The 11,315-nt window shown below is 35.7% G+C and overlaps 1 protein-coding gene across 1 annotated transcript in view; it reads left to right on the top strand.

Moving 5' to 3' along the window:
* The window catches only part of CPED1 (cadherin like and PC-esterase domain containing 1), a 276,366-nt gene that overhangs the window by 134,513 nt on the left and 130,538 nt on the right, over window positions 1–11,315 (top strand). The window contains exons 10-13 of the mRNA XM_023513225.1: window positions 172–194; window positions 1,397–1,648; window positions 6,030–6,100; window positions 8,234–8,284. Coding sequence (XP_023368993.1) covers window positions 172–194; window positions 1,397–1,648; window positions 6,030–6,100; window positions 8,234–8,284 — 397 coding nt within the window. The remainder of the gene's footprint in view (window positions 1–171; window positions 195–1,396; window positions 1,649–6,029; window positions 6,101–8,233; window positions 8,285–11,315) is intronic.

The following is an 11,315-nucleotide window of genomic DNA, read 5'->3' as shown; positions in this document are numbered from 1 at the left end:
TCACACTAAGATATTTAAGAAACAGAAATCTGTGCTAACTTCTTTCCTCATCTTTGGAGATCTAATAGTAAGATGAACAAAATCTATATGCTTTAAGAGTTTGCAAACAATACATGACTTAAGGTCAAAGAATACAGGATAGCATAGGTGGTAGGATTTGAAAATTTTCAGGGGAAAAATGACAACATTTCTCTAAAAACATTTTTCCTTTAGCATTGGAACATTTACATGCAATGAAAATTTATTTTTTTATTTATTTTAATCAATTAAAATTTATTTATTATATACACTTTTTGTTTGTGTCAAATCAAATACGTCTGAATATAACAATATTTTAGAAAGCGACTTAAATCTCAATTAGTTATAACTCTATAGTAAACTTCAAAGAAAAATGTAATTATAACAACTGTTACTGATTTAACTTTGGAAGAAGGCATTTGTTTTTTCTAACATGTATTTTCTTGGCTTCTGTTTATTTATTGGCTAATATCAAAAAGATGATTAATTGCAGACGAATGTGAATGCTCAGTACTTGCTTTCTTTACCATTCTGCTTTGTGTAGAGGTTCTAATGAACTCATTTTCCACCTGAGTTTTTCTCATAGAAAACATCTTTCCACAATAGCATTTTTTAGAATCCCATTAACACTTTATTATTAATCTTACATTTGTCTCAAGCATTTTCCGACTTTAATATAATCTGTGTATACATATGCTACTTATAGAAGTTTAGCCAGTTTACTAAATCAATTAATGACTGTTTGATGTTTGCTTTTGTAATTTGACTCCACACTTCAAGGGTTAAAAAATAAATAAGTTTATTTCCCCCAAGAAAATTTAATTGACACATCCTCATTTTAATACATTTAAATAGAGTAGGTATCACATTCACAACCGTCTGACTCATTACTAGAGAAATTTAATCAAAGTGTGGCTTTACCCTTCAGGAATTTCACAACTTAAAATATACTGAGTGTAGAGAACTTCTCTCAGCTTAATTTGAGGAAAAACTAAAGAGTTATTTTACTGAGGAAAGGCAAACCCCCAATTCCTTGACTCTCAGGGTAGCAAGAAGATAACCACAGATTTTCGTGTGTGCGAGATTAGTATTTCTCACACCGGCACAAGATTTTTCAGTAGCTGAAGAGGATTTTTCTTCTTACCGCTGCCTGATTCACTGTGTTATTTAGCTGTTTTCAGGCATCTGTAACAGGAAGGAGAAATCAGTTTCTATTAAAAGAAAAGAAAACTCACCTTATTTGGAAATGTGATCATCAACAAATTAGTTCCTTATAAAAAGTGGCATTTACCTTGACAGCTGCACAGAAAATTAAATGATGGTACTGAGCAATAGGTTTTCAATAAATATCTTACATTTTAAACATCTGACTAAATACGAACTCTTTCTTAGTAATACGTCATTTTAATTTTCTTTTCATAACTTATGCTGATGTCGTGTGTTTGAATATTCCTTCTCAGCTCTTCCCATCTACCACTCCTGGGATTCAGTCTTTGATGCATGAATTTTATGACATGGAAAATCCGATGGGGAAACCTGGTTCAGTCCTGACCCAATACTGGTCTCTTCTAAATGTATTTGAACAATTTCAGCTCATGAATAAAAAGGCACAGCTGCATCCATTGGAATGGTAAGATAGCCACAAATTTGAATTGTGCAATTCAGAAAGTCTGTAGTCTAAAGATTGATTTCAAAAGGCTTTGCCTACATTAAAGAAAGCAACAAAAAGAAGTACGTCCAAATTTTCATGCTCTGGAAAATGAATGTCTTTAAAGCATTGAAACCATAATGATTCTAGTGGTCTTCCAGCTCCGTAACAAAAATATATCCAGCAGTTTTTCAAACCAACGAGACTTGACTCCACTATAAAGTAATGCTGAAAATTAAAAGATTCAGTCTTATTTTATTCTATAATCTATATCCTTGAATTGTGGGAGTGTCAGACAGAAAGAATTAGGTGAGATTTGTTTTATGAACCATCAGTCAGAGTGGAAACCTGGTACATTACGAATATTTATTTGGAGAGTTTTTGAGGTGTTTCTTTTTTCCAAGAAAAACGGGTACAGATTTATATATATATATATATATATACACACACACACACACCTGGAGGGTGCCAAAAATGTATACACATTTTAAAAAAAGAAAATGTATTACATCTGTAATACTCAATCTATCCTGAGAATGTGTGTTATCTTGTATGTTATATCTATGTCTCTGGTAATTGCTCAAGTCAAACGTTAGTTGAGTACTACAAATGTAATATAGTTTTTTCCTTTCTTAAAATGTGCACACATTTTTTGGCACCCTCTTCGTGTGTGTGTGTAAGTGTATGTGTGTTCTTTGTCACAAATTTTTTATTTTATTTTAAAAGGGTTTTTTTCTTTAAAAAAATCAAAATCCTCTTCTTATGGAAAATGTTTGTCTGGGACAAAAGTTTCCTATCCTCACCTCCATCCTAAAGAGAGGTAGCGGGAGGGAGTGAGAGGGAGCTGGGACCAGGGATACACTAAGGTCTCCAGCAGCTGGTGAAAAGGGCCAGCACCTACGGTTTTGTCTGCTTCTCTTTTATATGGATGGAATTAAGGGAGCGTTTAACTTTTCTACTGCCAGCACAACAGAGGGAAACCTAGACCTCCCAGGGAGATGAGCGGCTGAACGGCCCTGCCATTCGTGTATGTCCCTAGCCCTCTCTCAAAAATAGCGTCAGTTCTATCTTCTATGGATTTTTACTTCACTTCCTTTTGTCTCAGGAGATGATGAAAACAGTTCCATAAGAAACCCTTTGTATAATGTAAACATATATAAATATATTTGAAGGATTCTTAGGACATCTTCCAGGATTATAACTCTGTAATTGCCCTGACTTTATGAAGTTAACCTTAGTTACTCAGTCCCTGGACATAAGTAATCCTGGCACAAGGTTTTGTTTTTGTTTGAAAAATAAGTTTGAAATAATATAACTCAAAGCCACTTTGCATTTGCTCAATCTCAAACTGTCTCATTCATTATTAGAGACAGATGAAGAACAAATCTGATTCTCCAAGGAACCCATTCAAGTATTGTTTTTAACTTTGAGGACGTTCCCTTGAGATACTAAAGCTTCGGAAAGTTTGTCCCCAGCAAGGCGTTCTCAAGCTCCATGTGTGCTGTGAGGTTAAGCAATCCATTGATCTTAAATTTAGAAGAATAAATTCTTTTCTTCTAGGAAAATTTAGAAATCGTCAGTATTGAGTATAGGCAGAAAGAGTCAGGACTTTTTTGAATTGGATTCAAAAATCCCAACTGTTTTACCATTCACAGGAATGTGTTGTATTGAGTACATCGGACACTTTTTGTTCCGTTCGGAGGGAGGATATTTGGTGGGACCTCAGCTAAAGTGCATAAAGCAATGGTACATCTCAAAACTATTGAGAATAAACGTCTTACCACAACAAATAAGTGAGGTATGGGTTATGCTAATCAGTTAGATGTAAGCATTCTGCATTATATGTCAAAGCAGTACATTGTACCCCATAAATGTATTAATGTATGCAGTTATGATTTAATAAAAAACGAACAAAAAACCACATACAAATCCCAACTGAAGGACTGCAGTGCATGCTGTGGCTCAGGTAGGCAGTAGATATCAGTATCCTTTCCCTTCCATGCTCCTATACCACTTGGAGATCACTTTAGCTTCCATTGTGGGGGTAATGTCTTTTTTTTTTCCTTTATAGGAAAAACAAGACAAGTTCTGAAAGTCTAACTTAACACTAAGACTAATAAACTGTAGGTGTTTGTCAAGAAGCAATTAGTTTATTGCTAATTCTCATTTTTAAAATACTTCATTCTAATTTCTGTAAATTAACTAGTGAGTACATTTAATTCTCATTCATGCTGTATTGCAAGGAAGAGGCATATGGTACAGCTTCTCCAGATGTGGAAACTGAAATGCTGAGAGGATGAGTTGTTTGCTCCTGTTGCACAGCCAACAGCAGTCGAACTGGGACGGGAGCCCCAGGCCTTCTCTTCGTAGTTCTCTGCTTCTCCTCCAAGACATCGTGCAGACGGGGAGGTCATCACTGGCCTTTCCTTCACAGTGGTCACCTCCACTTCTTTTCTTTTCTTTTCTTTTTTTTTATTAAGTCATCGCTGTGTACATTAATGCAGTCATGGGGTACAGTGTGCTGGGTTTATATACAATCTGAAATATTTTCATCAAGCTGGTTAACATAGCCTTCATGGCATTTTCTTATTTATCGTGTTAAAACATTTATATCCTACATTTAGTAAGTTTCACATGTACCCTTATAAGACAGAAAACGTCAGTTTTACATACCTACACTACCTGTGGGGTTCAGTGACTTCACCGTTCCTTTTAAATAAAGATCTTCTGCTGATGGCAATAAAGTGAGGACAGAGATAGTCAGAAAAGCATGACAGTGGTAGGTTAAGTCATGTCTGTGCCCCAAGGTTCAAAATCCAGCACTCTCCACAGAATTACTGCGAATCCCAGCAGAATGAGAACCTTGAAATGACTATTTCTGCACCATGTGCTGATTTTGACTTTCTAGGAAATAAAGTCGCATGTGTACTTTGCTCTAAGGAGTTGCTTTCCATGAAAATCCACCTCGATTTCCTAGATTTGAAACAAATAATTTATTCACAGAATTACATAGAAAAACACAGCAGGATGCTTTAACCTACAAAGCTCCCATCCCATTAAGATGGGAATGTTTCCAAAATTCACTTTCTATACATTTTAGGGTTGTATGTTTTGTAAGAGTCATCTGGAATAAAGTTTTTTTTTTTTTTTTTTTGTTTTTTGAGTCTCACTTTATCCTCCTTGGTAGAGTACCTTGGTGTCACAGCTCACAGAAACCTCCAACTCCTGGGGTTAAGAGATTCTCTTGCCTTAGCCTCCCAAGTAGCTGGGACTACAGGTGCCCACGATAATGCCTGGCTATTTTTTTGTTGTAGTTTGGCCGGGGCCGGGTTAAAACCAGCCATTCTCAGTATATGGGGCCGGCGCCCTACTCAATGAGCCACAGGCACCACCCTGGAATAAAGATTTTTAAAAATAAAACTGCAAATGAAATTATCACATTTTCCAGTATTGACAATGTTTTTAATTCCTTGGCTCTTCTTAATTTCTTATTTTTATGTTTATATTTTGAAGAAATTGAATATGCCTTTATTCATCTCTTCTCTATCTTAGTGCCCAGAAAAAATTTGGGACAATAAATATTTATAAAGTGTTATTAAACAAGGAAACTTGTATTTAATTCTTATAGCTCCCCTCTGAGGTAGGACAAGTATTTTTATTACCATTTTGTAGGGATGAAAATGAAGACTTGTCCCAGCACAGGGCAATCATGTCAGGGGTTGACAGGGCATCATGCCTGCTATTCTCCATCATCAGAACCAGACATTTTTCTGTCTGCAAGTTAGATTATTTTGGTCCCAAGTTTCAGGATTTGAAGGGTAATCTGGCCAAGCATTTAGTTATATAACAGAAAAAATGAGGTGAACCCACCAGGATACAACCAATCCTTACCATTCACTACTATTAATTGGAGTTTAAGGATAGAAGCCTTGGCAAAACATAGGTCATTGTCAGTGTCGTACACTGATATTTCTTCAATTAAATGCATTTTCTTCTCAGGCTGTGCCCAGAGTTGCCAAGGCTTCTTGCTACAGAACTATGTAACTTTAGCCAGACAGATTCCAATAAGAATGTGGGTTCTTGAATCACTTCTTTTGGACCCAGACTATCCAAGATTCTTCAGTTTTGGACTTTTTGTCCTGGTTCTCTTCAAATGTACTTTTGCTGATTAGAGATGATGAGCTTTCCATGCACCTCATTTGAGGCCGGATTGCCAGTTTTGACAAATGAAATCCAGAAAGTGTTTCTTTGTGTTTGTCAAAATAACTGTGCCCACACAGAAGAAAAGATAATGTGTTAGGTGTAATTTCCATGTATTTTGTTTGTTTTATTAACCCAAAGTTGCTTGGCATTGCATTTGCAGGAATTCTTTCACAGAGGATGAGAACATTGAAAAACCACAAGTGCCGTTTGATGCAATAGAAAATAAAAAAGGTAAAAAGATACAGTCCCACTTATTCCAACATAAAAATAAATATTACCTGGCCAAAAAAATTATATACAACATGTTTGCTTCAAGCAGCAATGCAAAATGAAAATTAAATAAGGAAATGTGATTTTCTCTTAAATTTTGAAAGATTTTTCTTCCTAAAGATAGTAAAACTGGCATCCAGCAGTCCTAGTACTGGGTATAGATCCAAAGAATATGAAATCAGGATGTCAAAGAGCTGTCTGGACTCCCCGTTAAGTGCGGCACTACATACAATGGCCAAGATACCAGCCTAAGTGCTCATCAGTGGATGGATGAAAAAAGCCAATGTAATGTATCTATACACAGTGGAATACTGTTCAGCCACAGAAAGAAGGAAATACTATCATTTTCAACATGGATAAACCTAGAAAATATTGTGTCAAATGGAATAATCCAGACACAGAAAGACAAATACTGCATGATTTCACTCACGTAGAAACTAAAAAAGAAAAAAAAGTTGATCTCATAGAAGTTGAACAGTGGTTACCAGTAGTGGTTACTAGAGGTTGGGGAAGGTGGGTGCCATTTGATAAAATAGAAAATATAAAAGATAAAAGGAAATAAGGGAAGAGGGGAATGGCAGAGATTGGTCATGGTTAGATAGGAGGAATAAATTCTGGTGTTCTATTACTTATCCTTAACCTGTCTTCTTGTTAAGCCTTCCTTTTGAACTCATCAGAAGGAAATGGTAAATGTTTGAGGTGATGGATATGCTAATTACTCAGATTTGATCATTACATAATGTGTATATGTTTCAAAACATCACATTGTACCCATAAATACGTAAAGTGATTATGTGTCAATTAAAAATAAAATAAAACGTTAACAGAAGACAGTAGAGGTGAGGAGAGTGTAGGGGAATGCGTATTCTCATAGAGCTGGAAGTGGTTTAAATTAGAACAACTTTTATTAAGGGCTCATTTAATGACATATTAGAAAAGCTTTAAAAGTTATTGCAGACTAGAAATTTCACTGCTACATATTAATTTTAAGAAAATAAGGATGTATGTAGTATACAAACATTTCATTACATTAATTATTAACAAATAAAAATTAGAAACTACTAGTATGGCTGCAGAAGTGGACTGACCATGTGAATTAAGGTATAGCCATCCCATAAAATGCTATCAAGCCATTCTTATGTCATGGAGAAATATTTGTGACATGAAAGATGTTTATGATACCTTGCTCAGCATAGCTATTGGCTGGCAGGACATTACACTCAAGGAAAATTAGTGGTTATTTTGATTTTCCCTTTTTGATCTATTTTCTCTTCTAAAGAATATCTAAGCTTTTGGTCATAAAATGTTTCTAATTTTAAGAAGAAAAAAATGGAAAGAAGTACCCACCCATATGTCTGTAAATTTTTTAAAAGATCAAAGTTTTCCTATAATAGTACCAATCAGATATTAGTCAAATACCAGAATTCTCAGCGTGTGTAGCCCCCAACATCTAGCAGCAACAGCATCACCTGGGAAACCTGGAAATTCAGATCTACTAAACTAGAATCCCCAGGGATAAGGCCCCTGGGATGGTTCTGAGACCACTCATTCTCTGAGAGCTGAGAATCACTCATTCAACAGAATAAGTCAGGAGGCCGGTGAAGGAGGGCCGAGCACCTGCCCTTCTCTCCTCCTCTGTGTTTATTTTTAAATGAATGATTTAAGTACTTGGAGTGTTTTTATTCATTTATTCCATAAATCTTTATTAATAGAGGTCCAAATAAGTTTGGAAACTTAGAACAAATATTAGTGGAACAACTGGGTGGAATTTCTATAATTTTAATGGTTTGGGATATTATAGTGATAGGATTACATAATAGAACCAGAAGAAACCATATTCCACCTTTCAGCAAAGGATGGCAATGGAACATTCGTTTCTTCCCATAATATTTACGAACTACTCATTCTTCTGAACTTAGAATCAAATAATTTGTTTTATTATAGTTTTCAGTTTTACTTAGAAGTGCTTACAGATGTAATAAAAGTTAAGTAATAAAATGTGTTTTATTAAATTATCTCACGTTTGCCTAACTAAATATGTATTTAACATTTTGATTAATAGCTTTTAATTTAATATTATATTTCTTTTTTTAGCTGCAGTTCCACAAATTCTAAGTGAAAATAAAGAAATACGTTGCAGTAATGGTAAGTTGAAATTCAAACGTTTCAGCAGTGTAATTAACAGGTGCAGCCCTGGTTTGAAAAAAATTATCATTTTAACATATTTAAGTATCTTTAGGCTGTTAATTTGTTTTAAGTAAATTTTCAGAAGATAGCGATTGAATCAGTATCTGTCACTTTTTTTTTTTTTTTGAGACAGAGTCTCACTATATTGCCCTTGGTAGAGTGCTGTTGTATCACAGCTCACAGCAACCTCTAACTCTTGGGCTCAAGCTATTCTCTTGCCTCAGCCTCCCAAGTAGCTGGGACTACAGGCGCCCACCACAACACCCAGCTATTTGAGGTTGTCATTGCTGTTTAGCTGGCCTGGCTGGATTTGTACTAGTCAGCCTCAGTGTATGTGGCTGGCTCTGTGCTGAGCCAGTCTATCACTTTTTGCATACAAAGAACATTTTTAATTTCCTATTTTGAACATAAAATGTTAAGCTTGTTCGTTTAAGGCCAGAAATTTCCAAACTCACTTTTAGGGGCTCCCATGGAAGAGCTAGATCATGAGCTTTCCACATTGACCTTCAGAGATCTCACCACCCTGTCTGATTTTTTTTTCCTACCAGATCGTGCCTATTATAATGGACAGTACTTGGGAATAACTTTCTTTATAACAATTTAGAGTTTTAAGCCAATTTTCAATTTTCTCCAAACTCACTATTTTTTCCACAAGGCATAATAAGGAAAAATACATAAATTTTAAATGTATATAAACTTGAAGTTTAAAAATAAGATCTTCATTCTTGTTAGTATTATTACAATGGCCTTGAAAATACATCATTCTAGAAAGTCTAACTGACTTTTCCAACATCATAAGATTATTAAATTCCTGAGCTGGATCATGGATCTGAATCTGCAGATTCATTGTTCAAAGTTCTTATTATACTATAAAATACCATGGAAAAATAAGAGTTTTACACGGCACTTTTTTTTTTGACCATGTGACTTTTTAAAATATGCATGCATATATTTCTTTCTAAAACATGCAGCACTTAGATAATTTAGATGTTCGCAAATAAAAAAATTAATTCCACTAAAACACGAAAGCTGAAAAAATGAAATGTATGGACTTAAGTTTAATTTATTACAAATAAAAATCTTCTAATTTAATAAAATCCAATTTATATATTCTAAATTGCCGTTTAATTCAGTCGTGACGGTTAAACGTTATTGTTAAAATCCTGCTAGACTGAGAAGTTCCATGATCATATTAGTTTAATAGAATTAACAAATACACCCAATTCAAGAAAATAGCATTTTTTAAAAAGTGTTACTAATAGGGAAAAGATAACAGGTATCACTTATGTCTCTCTCTCTCCCTGCACGCGACATGCAATCTCCCATCCCCAGAAAAATCCATGCTACTCTATTCTTCTGGGAAAGTGTTGCCCTAGAAGGTTGGGGGTGGGGGAGGGCTAGTGAGAAAAGTAGAAGCAAAATTAGAACAAGTATTTGTTGAGAATCTACTCTGTGCCAGGCCGCGGGCCAGATGCAGCATCCAGAAAGCCACCTCATGTCTGGGGGCTTCTAGCCTCTCCTTTGAGAGTGAAGGATTGCGGGAGATGAGCTCATCTCTCCGTTCCCAGGTGATGCACCCTGGATGATACAAACGTGTTAGATAAGCTCTTCCACTTTGCTCATGTTTTTACGTTGACAAAACTAGTCCTACCTGGACCTTCATAATTAATTTCCTACTTTTATGGTGTAAGATTAAAAAAATAACTTGATGATGTTTCAGAACAGGTGGGATTATCTTTAAGAGTCTAGGCCATTCTCAAGTTTAATATGACTTACGATCATCCCTCAGGAGGGCAATAAATTTCTGAGGTTAAAAGAAATCCATTAAAGGCAACCAAAACTTCAAACAGCTTTCCCATATACACTTGCCAAATCGGTTAAGCAGCCTGCCACCACCCTACCTCACACTGCTTCTGCAGATATCCGAGATAAGCTGGCCTGAGACAAGTTGAGACTGGGGTGGGAAGGACGCCAAGGGAACACCAGGTGTTCGTAGCAGCAACACTGGTGATTCGGTTGAAAATGATGTCAGAACCCAATCAGCTTTCAAACAGGGGTTTAGGATACAGCGCTCAAGCCAGAGGAGGAGAGTTGCTTGCTGAAACCAGAAATAAGCACTTGCTAAAACATTGCTTCCGAGAATGATTGCACATTTATTACATCTCATCTAGGGCTGAGTGTTCAGTTTATAACAGGGCAGACCTCACTGAGAATTGTGACTTAAGTGAAAGTGTAAACTGCAAGGAAATTAACTCTCAGTAAACCTTTATGAGAAAACATAGATGCTATTAAGTTAAAGTACATCTTTGATCTTTTGTCTTGAAAAACGTTCTACCACCGTTTTCACTCATTTAGCTAATTCTGAGCATGAAAGTATAGTGCCAGTATTTATATTCCCTCTGTGCCCAGGCAACGGTTCTCTCCAATCCCTGTTCATATCCCGACCTCCATTTGTTCCACTTCATGTGGGGTTTCAGCATCTGTTTGAATCAAATCTCACAACCAATAATACCCTGTTTTGACTGGGCTTATCTCAGTGCCTAGAATGTAGGAAATGCTGGGCGGGAAAAATACTTGGATGAAGAAATGAATTTTTTATTAATAAATGGTTGGACTTAAGTTGAAAAATACAGACCTTTTCAGGGTGAGACAATTTCTGCCCTTGTTGTTTTGTTGTTTCTTGTTTAAGATAAGAAAATATTAAGAAGGGCGGTGCCTGTGGCTCAAAGGAGTGGGGCGCTGGCCCCATATACCAGAGGTGGGGTTCAAATCCGGCCCCAGCCAAAAACTGCAAAAAAAAAAAAATTAATAGCTTGTAATGATCATGGAAATTATAGATGCCATTCACCAACATCGATCAGCCAGATAAAGTCTTGGGTTGACCTTTAAGTCAAGTAACAAGTAAAATTAAGCAAGCAGAGAGTTCACCCAATTCACTGAATTTTAAACAAATTGGCTAATTGTTTTATTAAAAGATTTTTCCCTAAAA

The sequence above is a fragment of the Otolemur garnettii genome, unplaced genomic scaffold (assembly GCF_000181295.1).
Source record: "Otolemur garnettii isolate 467f Iridium unplaced genomic scaffold, OtoGar3 scaffold00037, whole genome shotgun sequence".
NCBI classification, from domain to species: Eukaryota; Metazoa; Chordata; class Mammalia; order Primates; family Galagidae; genus Otolemur; species Otolemur garnettii.
The sequence above is the reverse complement of the archived record's forward strand: the minus strand, read 5'-3'. Positions and strand labels throughout refer to the sequence as shown.